The sequence below is a fragment of the Phyllostomus hastatus genome, unplaced genomic scaffold (genome assembly GCF_019186645.2).
Source record: "Phyllostomus hastatus isolate PE091 unplaced genomic scaffold, TTU_PhHast_1.1 phas_contig_34, whole genome shotgun sequence".
Lineage (NCBI taxonomy): Eukaryota > Metazoa > Chordata > Mammalia > Chiroptera > Phyllostomidae > Phyllostomus > Phyllostomus hastatus.
This window is the reverse complement of record NW_025333857.1, coordinates 12535608-12556488: the sequence shown is the minus strand read 5'-3', so window position 1 is coordinate 12556488 and position 20881 is coordinate 12535608. Positions and strand designations below refer to the sequence as shown.

The 20881-nt window shown below is 36.7% G+C and overlaps 1 protein-coding gene across 2 annotated transcripts in view; it reads right to left on the bottom strand.

Moving 5' to 3' along the window:
* The window catches only part of HAUS6 (HAUS augmin like complex subunit 6), a 44853-nt gene that overhangs the window by 10051 nt on the left and 13921 nt on the right, over positions 1 to 20881 (bottom strand). For both annotated transcript variants that reach the window (XM_045840169.1, XM_045840170.1), the window contains exons 8-12: positions 19187 to 19357; positions 16904 to 17097; positions 16153 to 16279; positions 14463 to 14565; positions 5599 to 5680 (exon numbers count right to left, since the gene is read on the bottom strand). In XM_045840169.1, the coding sequence (XP_045696125.1) occupies positions 5599 to 5680; positions 14463 to 14565; positions 16153 to 16279; positions 16904 to 17097; positions 19187 to 19357 (677 nt within the window). The remainder of the gene's footprint in view (positions 1 to 5598; positions 5681 to 14462; positions 14566 to 16152; positions 16280 to 16903; positions 17098 to 19186; positions 19358 to 20881) is intronic.

Genomic DNA, 20881 nt, shown 5'->3' with positions numbered 1-20881 from the left:
TAACCATTTATCTTCATTTTGAAAAAAACATTTCAAATTCAATCATGGACTGGGTTTGCTTGTGGTCAAAAGTTCTTCTATTCTATGTTAAATGAAAGGCAGGATTACCAGAGGTCACTTTTCAACATCAACCATGTCACTGCTTTACTTTCTGTTCACAGCAAGAAGTATAAACACAGCTTTGCAAATATTTTATAAAATAGCAAATATGCTTTTTTCGAACTTTTTCAAATATGCCCTTCTTGGAATTATCTACCTTCCAAACAATTCAACATCACTGAAATTGCTCAAGCTTCAGTTTCATCTCAACAAGATATAATTTAGATAGCAAAAGCAAAAAAATTAACTATCTAATGCAATTTTACCGCAATTTTACCTTAATTTAAAAAAAACTTTAACATTAAAATGATCAAAAGCACTGTGAAACAGAGCCAGCAATCAATGCACCAAAGGCAACTAAGATGCCATCACAAGAGGGTGAGGCTTCTTGAAGAAAAAGCTACATCTTTACAAAGGCTATTCCCAGGAGCTAACACAGTACCTGGTATTTGGTAGTGCAATATACATGTGTAACTGATTGACAGACTGACTAATCGTCAATGAATAAATGTCACTTGAGGATGAGGTCCTACAAATGCCATCAAATTTTTCTATTTCAACCATTCATGCAGAGCCCCATAATAGAGAAAAATTGAAATACATTGTGTATCTTCTCTATCATTTCTGAATTGATAACATGCAATTAACACTGATATCTCAATCTAACACAACTTTAAAGCAGTCCTGGCTCAATAGTTACTCTCTATCTACTTGCCATGCTAAAACTGAGACCCATGAAATTCTAGCACTGTAACAGATCAAAAGGGTGTTGCAACATCACAGATGGAACTGAAGAGAATTATGCTACATGAAATAAGCTAGGCAGTGAGGGACAAATACCATATGATCTCACCTTTTAATGGAACATAATCAACAAAAGAAAAAAGCAAACAAAATATAACCAGAGTCATTGAAATTAAGAACAATCTAACAACAGCCAGAGGGGAGGGGGGAGGGGACAGTGGGAAGAAGGGTTTTCAGGAACTACTATAAAGGAGGCATGGACAAAACCAAGGGGGAGGGTGGAAGCAAGAATGGGAGGTGGGTTTGGCTGGGGTGGAGGGCAGTGGTGGTGGGTAAATGCAGACAACTGTAACAGAACAACACTAAAATAATTTAAAATTTTTTTAAAAAGGGGGTGTTGATCCCATTGTAGGAATTTATCCTAAGGAAAGAGCACTTCCAAAAGGGGGGGGGAAATGTGGCATGCTTTTTATAGTAGTAAAAATTTTTGAGAATGTAAGTCTAAAAATAAGAAAATGTTACAAAGCCATTATAAGTGAAAATTGGTAATATAATGTTAAGTAAGCATACATACATGTTTAAAAAAAACCCTTCATTTATGCTAAATTTTGTGCTTTAGAATATAAGACCATATGCCTGCTTTGATTAGAACTAAATTTATGATTGTAAGGAAAGCCTAAAAAAGAACTTGAAATAATCTGACAAGTGATTTCTTAGAAATTTTAGCTATTACATTTTCATTTGCTCTCATTACAATATCTCTAAAATTAACAGAAATAATAGAATTATAGAAAGAGAAAGCTATAATATTGGAATTCAAAGAATTCAAGTTCCTTGAGTTGTTTTTTTTTTTACCTTCACCTGAAGACATTTTTCCATTGCTTTTAGCAAAAGAGAAAGGGAAAGACAGAGAGAGAAAGAAACACCAATATGAGAAACATCAATTGTTGGGAACCGCCCTGACTGGTATCAGAGGCTGAAACCCCCGCCTAGCTAAGGCTAAGGGAACGCCCTTGGAACCGTAAGCCAGCAAGGAGATAAAAGCTTATCTCCCTGGCAGGAATGCTGCTTCTTCTGCTGAACCCCAAAAAGCTTGGTCGGTTAGCCAAAGACGGGTAAGATTCCCCACGGGGGGAACAACCCAAGCCAGGCACGATCACTTTGGGAGGCCCCCCAAAAAGAAGGACTTGGGGGGCTGCAGCAAAAGGGGGTGATGGACCCTCACTCCTCGGCTTTGACAAAGTCTGAGTTCTCAGCGTCCGGAAGAAAATCTCCTTATCTCTCAGTGGCCTTAGTTCCCGTGCTCCACCTAAGCCTGAAACAATGACAGGGTAGTACAGCTCGGTACTGGGAAGTGCGGATTTCCCAGGGTGATCAGGCCTAAGAAAGAACATGTAAATTACTGTGAAACCTTCTTTGTTTAGAATGCTCTCAGTTGAATGAGAAGGGTCTTAGGAGGAAGTTATTTTGTTCCTCAGTCTTACAGCTCTTTGACCCCCCAACTCAATAGACGGGCAGAGTTCTTTGTTTTCTATAGTTCCTTACTTCCCCTAATGAGTATTGTACTTTACCTGAGTTATTATGTAGCATGAGCCCAATAAAAGCAGGTATGGACTGTAAATCGGCACGCTCCTCACTAGAAGGGGTGGCCATTTTGTCCCTACTTCTCCACAGAAACTAGTTTGTCTCTGTGCATGTTTTTTCTCGCGTGTTTATCATCGAGCCATCCACAGCGTTCCGTGGTCACTGCTGGCCGGTGACCCACGCGCAACAATCAATTGGCTGCCTCCCTGCATACCATGCTTGCCCCACTGAGGATCAAACCCACACACAACCTTTGGGTCTACAGGATGACACTCCAAACCAATTGAGCCACACTAGCCAGAGTGTGGAATTCAATTTCTAAGACTAAGGATGTTTAGTTGACAGTCATGCAAGATTACACTGCCCTATCTTTGAAAAGCAGTAAAGAAGAAACTGTAGAGGTTAAAAGTTTAAAAAGAATTGCATCATCACCACTAGAAATATCAAAACCCTCCCTTCCAAAAACCAAGGCAAAGAAAGTTAGTGTCCACAGTATATAGTAAAGGCATCATCAGTCACTGAATTCTGGTTTTAAGTATGGTGAAGCCTCCATCAAATCACTGAACAAAACCAGCCATGAGATTTATGGAGAACACTATATTTTAGTACCTGTGAATGACAACTCCATGCAAAAGAGCTAATAACACACTTATTCTAAAAACTACATTTGTTTCAGATTTTTAATTGAACGGTAGTATTGGTCATATCCACATCTGAATTTGCCGATTAACTTCATTGATATTGATATGATACCAATAAAATATTTAGTATAATAGCTGAACTACAGGCAAAAAAAGGCATTACTTTAAGGACAGTCTACCCACATTATACATTACTAATTAAATGTTTTATTACAAAATACCATTAACAGTAAAGAATTCTGAGGAACAAGTATATGTACACATCCCAATAACAATACTGTCTTCTGCTATCAAGCAGTAATATTCTTTCATATCCCATTAAGCATTTATCCCTCATCATCAAAAGCCTTCCCCTACCTCCTTTCAAAATCCCAACCTATAATTAAAGTATCTAAAGATAACTAACAGATCCAGGCACTTAGAAGAGGATAAATGTGGGTATCAAAATATATTTAATACAATTTCTTTTTCCCATATTAAGAGAATTGATTTGAATTAAATTAGGGGTGAGGAGGCTATGTCTGGCTCCTGTAGAGTTCTGACAGTACATCTTAGTACAAAATTCTACTTTGGAAAGAATGTTGAGGTTCAATGGAGTTCATAAATAAAATCTGACTTATGAACTAATCAACTAACTCCACCAACCTTTAGTTTAGCAAGAGACTTTAATCAAAATATTTAATGTGCTTTCCCATGGGAAGATAAGCCAAAAACATGATTAAAATTGGGAAGCACCAACTCCTCCCCACTAGCATGCTTTAAGAACAATTGTAATACGGGAATAAAATGCACAAACCCAACAAGTTTACTATTTCTTCAATAAAAGGTATTCAAGGAGAATTTCATTATGTTTCTTTATGTACTCAAAATCAACATCACACCCAGACCTAAGGATAAAAATATAATTCTTCCACAAGTAGTCCTGACCTCCTATGAACCAGAATATTACTTCAGAAGAAACTACCAACAGTTCAATGTCACATACAGTAGTATCCCCACCTTATCCCCGGGGGATTCAAAGACCCCCCAGTGGATGCCTGAAACTACAGATAGACCTGAACCCCCTGTATGTACTATGTTTTATATACAGGGTATATTATATATATATAATATGTATGTATGTTTTCACTTAAAGGAAGCACATGACAGCGCCCACATATCTGAATTGCCAGTATCACTATTCTTGCACTTTGGGGCCATTATTAAGTAAAATAAGGGTCATTTGAATACAAGAACTGTGATACCACAACAGTTGATTTGATATCCGAGACAGCTACTAATGGCTGAGCAGCACATAGAGCATGGATACACTGGATGAAGGGCCAATTTACATCCCAGGTGAGACACAGTAGAACAACCCTAGATTTCACCTCACTACACAAAACGGCAAACAATTTTAAATTATAAATTATTTATTTCTGGAATTTTCCATTTAATATTTTTGGAACATGATTGCAGATAACTGAAACTGCCGATAAGGGGGAACTACTGTATAAGTTTGATCTTTGTTATGGTGTTTCAATTTACTAAGAGTAAATTGTATAATTCAGAGTATAATAAACAGGGCTTCAATTCATTTGATATTTGGAATTTCCTTTTAAAATTTTCCTAAGAATTGTTGTTTCCATATCTGTGTCTCATTTATGGGGCAATCTGGACTGAAAGACACCTATTTAGAGCAAAGGGTAATCAGAAAAAATATAAATAAAAAATATGTTTAGTATATCTATATTTGATTGCTACTTAATAATGCTTGATTTTGATAAAAAACAACTATATTCCCTAAGTGGATTACATATATTTAGCCCAAAGATTTTTGCTTATATAATCCAGCATCAGTTTCAAGAACCAAAATGGGATAACAGAGAAAACAGGCAATAAAGAAAATAAGAATACTTCTGAAGGAAGTTATAACAAATTAAATAGGTTCCGTTTTTTCACATGTTAAATTCTAGGATTTGATTGAATCAGGAGGTTTTCATTTTCTATAAAGAATGGAACTCTTTTTATCAAATAGCAAGTAAAATCCCCAATATATAATACAGATAAAAGATCAAGCTGCTCAGGTTGAAGTGGGAAAGGATGGACTGCCACCAGGCTGAATTAGGTTCAATCCACAGAAGCAGAGGACACTGCAGAATACAAGCCAAAAACTACCAAGTAGATAATCTCAAAGGTCCCTACCCTTGGATTTGGTCAATAGCTACAAGTGGTTCCAAATAAACTTACAGATGCAAAAAGATAAAAATCCCCAACCTTGTATTGGAAGATTTCCATATGTTTTTTTCTTCAAAAATTAGATGATTCCCATTAATCCCAACATTTTGACATAGAAAAGAAGGGGAAAAAATGCCCACGTATCAGAAATGTTGACTCTCCTAAAAATGTAGATGTGCAGTGAAAAAATACTGTCCAATTCAGATAAGAAAATTATGGACTATTCAACAGCAGAGAAGCATGGAAACTGCCTAAAGATGGGACTAAAAACAATAAAGAAAAAAAATCAATATGAAAATCAGTTTTGTTTTACCTGTTGGTTAAATCATATACAGTTTCCAATACATTACTGGCTCTTCTGCAATCATTTTCCTGGTTTTGCTGCTTAGGTGTATCTAAAGGAATAGAAAAATTAATTATTCTTTAATTATGCTTTTATATTCTAATATTCAGGGATCTCTTGAAGGTCTACAACTTCTAAAGAGTAGAAAACACAAAAATAAAATAATATGAATGCTAATAGGAAAAGACAATTATTCAATTGTTAAGTATAAAGTGATAGGCAGGATAGTAACAAAGAATATCTGTTAATAGCCTTTCTTAAAAGACTGATAGTTCATACTGTTTCCAAACAGGACAGCCCATATTTCTCCAGCATTATATAGCCATGCTTCATGTTCAAGTACACAGATCATGCAATTACCATATAAACCAGCAAAACCAAAAAAATAATAGTTCTTGGCATATTCCAGCCTACCATCTATGACATTAGTCAACCTAGGTACTTATTCTTCAACATATCATTGAAGAACTGTGTGCCACTACAGTATCAACAATAGAAGAAAGATGGAGACCTGCCTACAAGGAGTTACTGTAGAAAAAACTACTAGTGACACCCTGGCTGGTGTGGCTCAGTGGATTGAGTACCAGCCTGCAAGTCAAAGGGTTACCAGTTCAATTCCCAGTCAGGGCACGTTCCTGAGTTGCAGGCCAAGTCCCCAGTAGGGAGTGTGTGAGAGGCAACCACAAACTGATGTTTCTCTCTCCCTCTTTCCCTTTCCTTTCCCCTCTCTCTAAAAATAAATTTAAAAAATCTTAAAAAAAGAAAAAGACTATTGGTGAGTACATAACTGTGGTATATTGCTATAGTATTATGACATTGGTATATACAGAATGCAATGAGGCAGAAAAACATCTGACCCAGACTAGGGAAACATGAAGCAGGCATGCAAGTATTAAGAGAATAAGAAACAAGTCTGGTATATGCAGGAGCATACTGTATCACATAGTGGAAGCATAGTAAGAAATGAAACTGATGAGGAAAGCCATTGCTAGGTTACATAGGATAATATTCCAACAGCTGAAAGCAATATGTGAGCTTCTGAAAGACCATTTATACATGTGTCCAAAGTATTACTATGTAAGAAGCCAGTGTATACTATATAAAGTTTTCCTTTTAATCCATCATAATGGTATGCTGCCTTATAACATTTTGAATACTATGCTTTTGCTGCTACTAATTATGACAGATTTATAAAATATTCCAAAAATATTCCAACAAATACAAATATACCACAAACTCAGTAGACAACCATAAACTAAAATGATTATACACCAACTATAAACACCATCTGATGGTGGTAGGAAGAGTTGACACACATTTGTTATGGTACATAAGAAAGTATATAAGGTAGAAGTTGCTAAGTAAAAAGGCATCCAGAGCTTTTTTCTTTCTTTTTTTCCTGAAAGGTGACAGGTGATAGGAGGGTGAATTCACTGATATGTATTATACTTAGAGATGAAAAGGATCATATTTACACTACAGAAAGACCACTAAGAGCCATTGTAATATGGAATAGAACACTGGAGGCAGAGCAGTGCTAGTCAGAACATGATTACAGGCAACAAATGACAAAAACTAACCTACAGCCCTGAAGATGTGAGATAGCAAAGGAGGAGACAGACATAATAGGGCATTGAGGGGGAAAAACAAAACTGAACTCACCACTACAAAGCAAACCAAGATGAAGCAGACACCGACTCCTACCATAAACACACTACAACTGCTAAATAAAACATAAGGGGAAAAAAGGAATGTCCTGAAGAAAAACAAAAATCATCACATGGCGGAACCAAAGACAAAAGGCATGATCAGCATGGTATACTCACACTGAGAAATGAAGGCTCAATGAGGCAGGCTCCAGGGGCTAACCACTGGAGACTTAACACCTACTTGGTAACAAGAGACATCATCTCAGGACACTCAGGCTGGGTGGAATCTGAGAGACTGCCATAACGCAGCACACTGTAAAGGCTGCTCAGTCCCTAAAAAGGGGATTATAAAACTTCTGCCATCTGGAACAGGGCAATATTAGAGAAGCTTGCTGTCTATCTGGAGTCCCAGAAGAGTGGGGGAGGGAAGAAGGAATTGAGAGAAGAATGAAGGAAATTTAAAACCTAGCCTACTCAAAAGGAGCTGTGACATCCAAACATACTGGCTACTTGTAGGAATCCCAAACCGAAGGCACTAACTGGTAGAGCTCAAAGAAAACACCTGAGACCCTTAGCCACCCTGGGAGACCCTTAGCCACCAGGGACCCTTAGCCACCCTGTAGAGAGCCTTCTACAATTCAGGGCTCACGTGACTCTTCCAGGGGTGGGGAGACCCACTGGCGTTGAGATAATAATCAATAGAAAAAAACCACCATGAAATTTAGCAGGCAGAGACTGCAAGAGCAGGAGTACCTGAAACAGAGATTACAAAAATTGACAAGGATAAAATCAGTACTTTTTAAAATTTTTATTTACTGATTTGAAAGAGAAGGAGGGGGAGAGAAAGAATGAGAGAGAAACATCCATTTGTTGTTCCACTTATTCATGCATTAATTGGTTGATTTCCTATATGTGTCCTGACCAAACATTAAACCCTCAACCTTGGTGTATCAGGACACCGCTCTAATCAACTGAACTACCTGAGCAGGGCAAAATTGGTGTATTTTAAATGACCAGGAAAAAAAAAAAGGAGTCATAATAAAATATGATGACACCATGAAAAACAGGTGGTTTTGGCAAAAAAAAAAAAAAAGCAAATGGAAAGTACATTCATGAAAACTAAATACTAAACAGACAGATCAAAAAGAAAATGAAACCTGACTGCAATTACTGAACCATAAGAGAGATCCAAAATACCCATAATGCAACCCAGAGTTACAAAGAGGTTACAGATATATGAAGGACAGACTTCCGGCCAAGATGGAGGCATACGTAGATACACTGTGCCTCCTCGCACAACAAATTTAAAAACAAAAGACAATCAAAACTGATAGAAAATCAAACTGTATGGAAGTCCGACAACCAAGGAGCTAAAGAAGAAACATTCATCCAGACCAGTAGGAGGGACAGAGGCAGGCAGCCAGGCAGAGAGGACTCGCGGCAAGGCAGCAGCTGAAGGACTGGGCAGTCCCATGTTTGTGTGCAGATAAACCAGGAGGAACAACTGGGGAGCGAGACAGACCATGCAACCCAGGGTTCCAGCATGAGGAAACAAAGCCCCAAAACCTCTGACTGAAAAAACCATTGAGGGTTGAGGCGGCAGGAGAAACTCCCAGCCTCACAGGAGAGTTCATTGGAGAGACCGGCAGGGTTCCAGAACATAAACAAACCCACCCACCTGGGAATCAGCACCAAAAGGGCCCAATTTGCTTGTGGGTAGCAGCAGGAGTGACTGAAAGCTGGCAGAGAGCTGAGCAAGCAGCACTGTTCCCTCTTGGACCCCTCCCCCACATACAGCCACAACACAGCCAGGTGGATTGTCCTGCCCTGGTAAATACCTAAGGCCCCTCACTACATAACAGGCACACCAAGGCCAAAAAAATGGCCCAAATGAAAGAACAGATCAAAGTTCCAGAAAAAATACAACTAAACAAAGAAGAGATAGCCAACCTATCAGATGCACAGTTCAAAACACTGGTAATCAGGATGCTCACAGAATTGGTTGAGTATGGTCGCAAAATAGAGAAATAAATGAAGGCTATGAAAAGTGAAATAAAGGAAAATATATAGGGGATCAAGGGTGACAAGAAGGAAACCAGGACTACAATCAATGATTTAGACCAGAAGGAAGAAATAAACATTCAGCCAGAATGAAGAAACAAGAATTCAAAAATATAACAGGCTTAGGTACCTCTGTGACAACTTTAAACGTTCCAACATCTGAATCGTATGGGTGCCAGGAGGAGAAGAGGAAGAGCACATCATAATTACATTACCCAAGATTAAAGATGAGAGAATCTTAAAAGCAGCAAGAGGAAAGGAGACAGTTACCTACAAAGGAGTTTCCAGAAGACTATCAGCTGATTTCTCAAAAGAAACCCTGCAGGAAAGAAGTAGCTGGAAAGGAGTATTCCAAGTCATGAAAAGCAAGGACCTACATCCCAGATTACTCTATCCAGCAAAGCTATCATTTAGAAAGGAAGGGCAGATAAAGTACTTCCCAGATAAGGTCAAGTAAAGGAGTTCATCATCACCAAATCCTCATTATATGAAATGCCAAAGGGACTTATCTGAGAAAAAGAAGATAAAAAATATGAACAGTAAAATGACAACAAACTCACAACTATTAACAACCAAACCTAAAAAAATACAAAAACAAAAACAAACTAAGCAACCAACTAGAACAGGAACAGAATCACAGAAACGGAGATCACATGAAGGGTTATCAGTGGAGGAATGCGAGTGGGAGAGAGGAGGAAAAGGTACAGTGAATAAGTAGCATAGAAGGTTGGTAGAAAATAGACAGGGGGAGGTTAAGAATAATATAGGAAATGGAGAAGCCAAAAGAACCTTATATGTACAACCCACAGAGATGTACTAAAGGGGGGAGTGCAGGTAGGAGGTGGTATGCAGGGCAGAAGGGAAAAAAGGGGGGAAATCGGACAACTGTAATAGCATAATCAATAAAACATATTTAAAAAAAAGATATATAAAGGTCAGAATTAGAAGTCCCAGCAATAGAACTTACAAAAGGAAAGGGTCAAAAGAATGAAAGAAGCAATATTAGAAGGATATTAGCAAATAAGTTTTCAGAACTAAAGATATGAGCCCTCACATTAAGTAAGTACACACAAGTCCCAAACATGCAAAATACAAATCTACATTTAGACACATCTCAATGAACCCGCATAAGACAAAAATGAATAGTCTTAAGAGCAACCATACATCAAAAATTAACTGCCTATAAATCAACCAAGACCAAATGTCTCAGAAACAATAGAAGGCAGAAAGCAATGAGATCATAGCATCAAAGTCCTAAGGAAAAATAATTGTCTACCTAAAATCCTATATTCATTCCAACTCTCATTCAGGAATAAGTGAAAATAAAAGACATCTTCCCAGAAAGACTAAGAGGTTTTCATTTTAGGCCCTGGCCAGGTAGCTCAGTTGGTTAGAGTGTCATCCCAATATGCCAAGGTTGAGTTCAATCTCTGGTCAAGGTACATATAAGAATCAACCCATGAACATATAAATAAGTGGAACAGCAAAACAATGTTTCTCTCCCTCTCTCCAAAATCAATAAATAAAAAATATTTTTTAAAAAGATAAACTAAGAGATTTTACTATTTAGGGTCCAACACTAAAAGTAAAAGATATGCTTCTAGATAAACTTCTCAAGAAAAAAGTAGAGCAAAAGAATACGGATCAAAGAAAAACTTAGAAAAGTGTTGGTAAATATAAACACATAATGATTGTTAAAAACAATGATTGTTAAAAATTTCTACCAGTGTCTTTAAAAACAAAAAAAAAGAGTGGGGGCATTATTCTAGATTAAAGTTAGGTAGACAAAAACACCCAAATGGAATGAGTGACCCCTCCCTGGATCCTGATTAAAAAATAAACATTTACAAAGGACATTTCTGGGGATAAGAAAAATCTTATTTATCAACTTTAGAATGGCAAAACAATACCATGTATTGTCAAATCCCTACATAAAGTAAAATTATTTTGACAAACATACATCGGAATAGACTAAGATTCAGGATAGTGGTTACCTCTGCAAATTCAAGAACGGGGTCCAGGAAAGGCAGATAGATACCCAAGGGTTAACTACATTTGTATGTTTTTTTAAAAATCTACAGCAAATATTGGACTGGCCAAACAGTCCATATGTTTTATTCCATAAAATAAAAGACACATTTTTCATTTTCACCAATAACTTTATCGATTTAGGTATTTTGAGTATGTTGGCTATGACTCATGTGGTAGAACATTGATTGTTCTCCATTAATGTTTCAATTTGATCTCTATCAACTTCAACTGGCCTACCCAACCACGGAGCATTGTCCAGCGAGAAATCTCCAGCACCACACTTCACAAACCACTTCTGACATGTCCAGTCAGTCACAGTACCTTCTCCATACACTACACAAACCTTTTTTGCATTTCAGTTGCCTTTTTACATTTCTTCAAAAAATAAGCATAATATGTCAAAAACATTGCATATTTTCTTCCATCTTCAATATTAAAATAGCTACACAAAAGTTCACCAATTTTGATAAGTTTTTTTTTTATTTTTAAATACATCTACAGTGTTAAAGTCTGAGTTCAAGTGACTTAGATGGGTCTTCTTTTTTTTTAAAGATTTTATTTATTTATTTTTAGAGAGAGAGAAGGAGGGAAACAACAGTGTGTCGTTGCCTCTCACATGGCCCCCACTGGGAACCTGGTCCACAACCCTGGCATGTGCCCTAACTGGGAATCGAACTGGCGACCCTTTGGTTCACAGCCAGGGCTCAATCCACTGAGCTACACCAGCCAGGGTGGCAAGTTTTTTTTTTTTAAATACACACTGATATGACACTGTCATGATACAATCTAACAAAATTGTTTTGAATTAAGTTAAAGACAACTAAGCACTACTAGAGCTATCCTATGGAAAAATAGCAAAATTTTTGGCCAACCCAGTATCACAAAGATTTGTCAAAAAAGTATTCAGTAAGCAGGTATTTATATTATTCCCTGTACTTCTAAAAATATGCTGAAATGTATCTTTAAAAAACAATTTAAGAGAAAATTACTTCAAGTAAGAGGTAACATATAAAGTATAAGAGGGAGAAAAAAGGTGTTTCTCTACAAAAAGTATAAAATAATGTTGAGGTCCCCCAGCTTAGGGAAATAAAAGGAACCCCAAGAGTCAAATTGTGCAATGTTGGAGGAGAGGGTTATTGCCAAAGAACTTATCTGAACACCTCTAAGAAGTCCAACTGATTTCTTAAGCAGACACAAATATGCCTTCTGAATGGACAAGAGGACAATTTCATGGTTCACAGGGCCTAAATTAAGTCGGACAAGAGTACAAAAGGCCCTTACCAAGCTAAAGTGAGAACACAGTGCCAACCAAATATGCCAAGAACTTTCAAAGTAAATCTATCATCAAAAGCAATCTTCTAACTAAGGTCTTTTTCCTTCATCAAACCATACAGTCAAAATGTTCTACTTCTCTGCTAGCATCTATTCTTAGCCTTGCTCTGTGGTCTATGATCTTTCCCCACCAGAGTCCTCCCCACATATACCTGACTCCCAATCCAATCACCTATTTCAGTTGTGTTCACCCTTTTCTTCGTAAGTCCTGCCATGACTTCTGGCCTGCCTGAATTCAACTATGACCTACACTTATGATCTGTCCCATCTTGGCTGTATTATTCCTACATTTTTTATTCACTTATTCCTACACCTATCCATATTACATTTACTAAACCTAATAATTTCTTTTACACATTACTGGGCAACTGGGGAAACTGAATATAAAGTGGATATTACAGAGAAAGTAATTTTTAAGTGTGATAATGGTTTGATAGTTGAAGAAACTTAAAGATATAGAATTACTGTTAATATTTTAGGTGTGATATTAGTATAGCAGTCACATAGAGAAATGTCATTTTTATGGGAAAACATGCTGAAAAACTTAGAGTGAGGCATTTCAATGTCTAGAATATAGTTGATTTAGCAAAAATACAACTATATACCTTTAAAGCAAATAGGACAAACATTAAATGTTGAAACAGGTCATAAGTATTCAGGTAATTACTGTACCATTCTTTCACATTAAAAATTTCTGGGCCTCTACAAAAAAAATTTGTAAAGGAATGTTTAAATATATTATTTATTTATTTTTAGAGAGAGGGGAAGGGAAGGAGAGAAGGAAAGAAATACCGATGTGTAGTTGCCTCCTGCGCACCCCCTACTGGGGACCTGGCCTGCAACCCAGACATGTGCCCTGACTAGGTATCAACCAGCGACCCTTTGGTTCACAGCCCATGCTCAATCCACTGAGCTACACCAGCTAGGGCTAAATGAATATTTACAGCAGTATTATTCATAATAGTCAAATGGTGAAACAACCCAAATTTCCATCAAAGAAAAAAACTGATAAAGAAAATATGGTTTGATCATTACTTTTTATGAATAGAGTGTATTCATAAAAAGTAATGAAGTACTGATACATGCTACAAGCTGGATGAACCTTGAAAACATTGCGCATGCCTGACCAGGTGGCTCAGATGGTTAGAGCATCATCCCATGCACCAAAAGGTTATAGGTTCGATCCCCAGTCAGGACACATACCTAGGTTGTGGGTTCAATCCTAGGTCCAGATGCATGCAGGAGCCAACTGATGGATATTTCTCTCTCACATCAATGTCTGTGTGTGTCTCTCTTTCCCTTCCTCTCTCCCTAAAATCAATAAAACACATCCTCAGGTGAGGATTAAAAAACAACACCACCACTGTGCAAAATGGAAAACTATACTAGTGAAAGAAGGCAAACACAAAAAGCCTCACACTATATGACTCCATTTATACAACATATACAGAATACACAAATACAGAAACATGAAGTACATTAGTGGTCGTCAGGACTGGAAGAGGTGGAAATGGGAAGTGACTTTTAATGGATACAGGGTTTCTTTTAAGGTAACGAAAATACTCTGGAACTGGACAGTGGTGATGATTGCACAACTTTGTGAATTTAAATTATGCCACTGAAATGTACACTTTATAATAGTGAAAGGATGTGCATTTCACCACAATAAAAAATAACTGGGGAAAAAAGAATGTAAAGGAACAGTTACCATAGCGAGAAATATTGATGACAGGGAGTTTAAAAGAGAAAAAAATAACTAACCTGGAAGTGAAGCAGGGTACTGCAAAAGAATACTTCCTGCATATACTTCTTCTGAGGCAGGATCAAATGAAAGAGGAGACATAGGTGGTAAAAGATCCACAGCCTTAAAACAAAGAATGCAAAATTTTGAAATATACATATTTTACTCACTACCACATAACAATACTAAGTTAATCTATGAATGGATGATTCCAACCAGGGCAGAATTATGGTGCATATAAATTACCCTATAATTATTTTTGAAATAAGGAGTACAGTATCAGGAACAAGAGAACTACTTTGTCCTTCAGCTATATCTCAAACGTAATAGTACCTAACATAAAGAGGAGTATCTCATTTTTTACATGTATTTAGAAGAATTACAGAAACTAAACATTTGAACTTTAGGCTCAAATGCAAAGATGACAAACACATAGCATTTCTATGTCATTAATAACATGATAAATCAACAGACTGCCTTATATTAAACTAACATCCAAAAAGCAAGTCAATCCCAGACAAGAAAAGGTTAAAGGAGCTCATCACCCCCAACCAAACAGTATTACAAGAAATGTTAAAGGGACTTCTTTAACAAGAAGAAAAAGAAGAAAAATTTTAAAATGTGAGTAATAAAATGGCAATAACTACATACCCATCAATAATTACTTTAGATGTAAATGGATTAGATGCTCCAATCAAAAGACACAGGGTAGTTAAATGGGTAAGGGAAAAAAAGACCCTTACATATGCTGCCTACAAGAGACTCACTTCAGATTGAAAGACACCCACAGACTAAAAGTAAAGGGATAAAAATAAAGGGAAGTATTTTCATACTTCATGAAAATAGAAACAAAAAAATGCTGGGGTAGCAATACTTATATCAGACAAAACAGACTTTAAAACAAAGGCTATAACTAAAGAAAAGAAGGACCCAACAATTCCACTTTCTTTGTCCAAAGAAACCCAAAACTCTAATTCAAAAAAGCATATGCACCCATATATTCATTGCAGCATTATTTACAATAGCTAAGATATGGAAGCAACCTAAATGTCCATCAAAAGATGAATAGTTAAAGAAATAGCACATATATACAATGGAATATAACTCAACTTAAAAAGGAATGAAATCTTGCCATCTGCAACAACATGGATAGACCTAGAGGGTATTGTTCCAAGTGAAAGAGATCATACAGAGAAAGACAAATGCCACTGATTTCACTTATATGTGGAATATGAAAAACAAAATAAACAAAACAAAAACAGAGAACATTTTGATAATTACCAGATGGGAAGGGATCGGAGAATGGGTAAACAAGAGAAAGGAATTAAGTACAAATAGGTAGTTACAAATTTTGATTCATTCACACCAGATGGCTATTGTTGTGTTGGCTGTTGTCATTTTTTAAAAATGACAGTCTAAGGAAAAAGAGATCAGTGCCCCTGAGTAAATAGTCAGGTATTTGCAGGTTTTAAAAATTCTTATGGCACACCAGTTGAAAATCACTGGCATAGAAATATAGTCGATAACATCATAATAACTATGTACAGTGTCAGATGGGTACAAGATTTATCGGGTAATCACCTCATAACTTATATAAATGTCTAAACACTATGTTGTACACCTGACACTAATGTAATGTTATATATCAACTGTAACTGAAAACTAAAAATATTTTTTTAAAAAGGCAAAAGGCAAGCCAATATTACTTACTGGAGTCCAACCTTTAATTAGACTGAAAGGAGACAGACCAAGAAATTCTTTCCACTTTATATGCCATTCTCCTTGTTTTTCAACAATAGAATGTGTTATAGTTGTAAGATCTTCTTTCAATTTGTGCCTGTAAGAGCATTAAAATAACTTTATTCAAAACATGAGTACACAAAAGTATTGAGTAAAATTTAAGAAATTTATAAAAAAAGAAAACATAACTGAAAGTTCAACCAATGCAGCACATATAAATTGAATAAACTCTCACAATAAATACTGAGAACCTAAAATACTTTTTTCCTTTTAAGACCAGAGAGCAACCATATATCTATTGCTCCATTTATCTTTGAAACACAATTTCTTCCTGGTTCTGAACTCAAGTCGATATTCTATTCCCACTCCACATCCATTCCTAAAGGCAAGCCTGCCCTTCTCGGTCACTGCATAAATAAAAATACTTGTCTGAACCCTAGTTTTATTAGTAGGCCCCATAAAAGAAAAGGTATAGAAAAGTTGAAATTATTTCATAAAGAATTATCACTCAGGGCAAATAATATATTCCAGACAAAAGAAAACTATACTAATTTTCCTTTCTACTTCATGTCCATCACTGAGAGTTGATGACATAAGGTTTTTGAGCACTAGTAAAATTTTCACACTGATTTGTCAAAGAGTTGTTAACAAGTTGTACTAAGAAATTTTAAAGCCATCCTAACTCCTCACCCAATAAAATAACATAGAATCTTACTAGTACCTTATATGCTTCAGATCCAATAATCTTTGTCTCTGAAATTTGGTCTCTTTTTCAAGGAAGTGAAGGTCTATTGTCAGTCTTGCTTGGTCAGCCTGACAACATTCATATTTCATTACTTTCAAGACTTCGTTTAATAACTGAATAACTGTTAATAGGTTCAATTTCCCAGCCTCATAAACATTTCCTATGTGCAACTAAGGATTCAGAAGAAAAAAATAAAGTGGTGAACTATAAGTTCTTGAGATAGTAAACTGCTATATAAATAGATTTATATGTTTTACTATTATATAAAAAGGTTATCTTAAGGAAGAATGAAAAAGTTAGATTTCTACCCCCCAAATAACACTATGTAAATAATCTGGGTCTGAAGAAAACTGTTGTGGAAGAATTAACAGGCCATGCTTCATTTTTTGTTATGTAAAGTTGAAAACTAGTGCCCTCCTATGAACAAAGAGGACACCAGTTTGATTCCCAGTCAGGGCACATGCCTGGATTGCTAGCCAGGTCCCCAGTTGGGGGTGTGTGAGGCAACCAATCTATTTATCTCTTGCACATAGATGTTTCTTTCCCTCTCTTTCTCCCTTCCTTCCATCTCTCTAAAGTAAAAAAATAAAATCTTAAAAAAAAAAGAATTTACAAAAAAAAGCTGAAAACTAGAATAAAAGAAATGCAAATATATGGAAGCAAAATAAAGACTGAGGAGAAAGAGCAGATTTGGAAAAAAGATTATGAATTCATGTTCTAACAAAAGGTAAAAACTGATGGCTCCTACAGGTTGAATCTAAACTTGGACATGTTTTTTAGCCTGCAACTTCTGTAGCCTGAAGTTGTTTTTAGCCAGTGTTTTAAAATCATTTGTATTAGTTGCCAATATTTTTAATCATTGATTTTACATAAAAATTACTATTTCTCCAAAAACTTTATCACTTCCTACTTTTTCCCAATCATCACCAACAATTAGAAAACTTCACTTATACACATTACCTGCCTAGTCCCTCTAGGATTCTTTCTTTTTTTAATTTTATTTATTTTTGAGACAGAGGAAAGGAGAGAGAAGCGTTGGTTTGTTGTTCCACTTATTTATACATTCATTGGTTGCTTCCTGTATGTACCCTGACTTGGGATCAAACCAGCAACCTTGGCATATTGGGACATTGCTCTAACCTACTAAGCTACCTGGCCAAAGCCCAGACTCTTGAATTGACAGATCTTAATTTTTATGTGATCTGAATTTGAAATACCTGTCATGTTACCTATGAAAGTCAAAGCTCCTCAGGGTCACAACAATATTTTATCTTTGTATGCCCTGTACTATAATCAATACCTGGCATATGGTATTGCTTAATAAATATGGAGATGCTTAATAAATATGTTACCAAAAAAAAGAAAAAAAAAACAGAACTGTAGGCTATCCACATGAAAATAATTTGATGTAGTTTGGGTTAAAGGGGAGACTGGAAATACCAGTTTGAGAATGTTAATGTATAGGAAGCTGATGAAGCCATGGAACTGGTTAAGAAAATATTATTATGTATTTGTAATGTGGGAAAGGGGGACATTAAAGGAACTGTGGGAACATTTTCATTTAAAAGTCAGGCAGAGAAAAAGAAATCAGTGGAAAAACTAAGAACAGCAATCTGAAAAACTACAGGAGAAGAGAGACATTGATGTCACAAAAGCTAAAGAAAGAAACGACTTCAAATAGTCATAGCATCAAGATAAAAGAGAAACCAGAAAGAATAGAGCCTTTTTAAGAAGACATTTATGGCCCTGGCCAGGTAGCTCAGTTGGTTAGAACGTCAACCCAATAACACCAAAGTTGCAGGTTCAATCCTCAGTCAGGACATATACAAGAATCAACCAATGAATACATAAAATAAGTAGAACAACAAATTGATATTTCTTTCGCTCTCCCCCCTTCCTCTCTCTCTAAAAATCAATTAAAATTAAAAAAAAAAAAGAGGTTTAGCAATCAGGAGACATTGTTGCTATACTTGGAAATTTATAAAGAACTAAGTACCATATCATCTTCCTAAGTAATTCCTACTCCCTACCCTATATATGATGTAACACCATTCAAGGTAGAGACAATTAATAAAAGTTGCTGGATATAAAGATGCACAGCTTTCTTTACCATACCCCTCTTTATGAAAATTTTACTACATATACTCAAAAATAAATTTTGAAAACAGTAGAAAAAACACTGTAAGGAAAACATGTAATACATAAAATAATTATATGAAGGGAGTTTTCTCAAAAGCTTCTTTAATATCAAATGCTTACCTGACACATTTGTTTCTCAATCTTGTCGAGTAAGAGCCTTGGAACATTAATAGTAACATTAGTTCCATCTAAAGTATATTGGTTAACAAGACTAAGGACTGAACTAACAATTTCTCTCTCTTTTTCCAAAAACAGAAGTGTTTCATTCACTGAGCCCCACAAAGACCGAACCTTTGAAAACAGAAACAAACAAAACATTAAAGTCTATACCCAATCTGTACATACATTAAAGAAATGTAAAACACAAATACATGCTCACTTCCAAGAACAAATGAAGTATGCCTGGAATGATTTCTGGTGAAAAGATTAACTAGCTGTATTCTAATACTCTAAAACAGGGTGTCAAATTCATTTTCACGGGGGGCCACATTGTTGGGAACCGCCCTGACTGGTATTAGAAGCTGAGACCCCCGCCTAGGCTAAAGCTAAGGGAACGCCCTTGGAACCGTGAGCCGGCAAGGAGAAAAAAGCTTATCTCCCTGGCAGTAATGCTGTTTCTGCTGCCGAACCCCAAAAAAGCTTGGTCGGTTAGCCAAAGACGGGTAAGATTCCCCACGGGGGGAACAACCCAAGCCAGGCACGATCACTTTGGGAGGCCCCCCAAAAGAAGGACTTGGGGGGCTGCAGCAAAAGGGGGTGATGGACCCTCACTCCTCGGCTTTGACAAAGTCTGAGTTCTCAGCGTCCGGAAGAAAATCTCCTTATCTCTCGGTGGCTTTAGTTCCCGCGCTCCACCTAAGCCTGAAACAATGACGGGGAAGTACAGCTCGGTACTGGGAAGTGCGGATTTCCCGGGGTGATCAGGCCTAAGAAAGAACATGTAAATTACTGTGAAACCTTCTTTGTCCAAGAATGCTCTTAGTTGAATGAGGAGGGTCTTAGGAGGAAGCTAGTTTGTTCCTCAGCCTTACAGCTCTTTGACCCCCCAACTCAATAGACCGGCAGAGTTCTTTGTTTTATATGTTCCTTACTTCCCCTAATGAGTATTGTACGTTACCTGAGTTATTATGTAGCATGAGCCTAATAAAAGCAGGTATGGACGGTGGATCAGCGCGCTCCCCACTAGGGGGGGTGGCCATTCTGTCCCTACTTCCCCACAGAAACTGGTTTGTCTCTGTGCATGTGTGTTTTTTCTCGCGTGTTTATCGTCGAGCCATCCACAGTGTGCCGTGGTCACTGCTAGCCGGTGACCCACGCGCAACACCACATCAGCTTCTGGTTGCCTTCAAAGGGCCAAATTTAATTTGAGGACTGTATAAATATAACTACTCCTTAACTGTTAAGGAGTTGAAATTACATTCAGCCCTTTGAAGGCAACCGGAGGCTGATTCAGCCCCCCGTGAAAATGAGTTTGACACCCCTGGTCTAGAGGTTTCATACGATGGCATTTCCTTGGTACACTTACTAAGATCCAGTCTAGAAATTTTATCTTGTCAATGGCTCAAAGTTGAAACTGAACAACATTAACTGAACTCAGAAGAGATTGCTATGAAAACTTCAATAGGTCTCATACCAACCTATTAAATTTATAATAAAAAATACTGCATTCAGTAATAACAATTTTTACATTCACTGAACTGGGAACTTCATGAAAAAAATGACTGCTGTTTTTTTTCATTGCTCTACTATCTAGAAGAATGCCTGAACACAGTAGATTATCAATAAACATTCACTGAGATGAACAAGCAATTACTT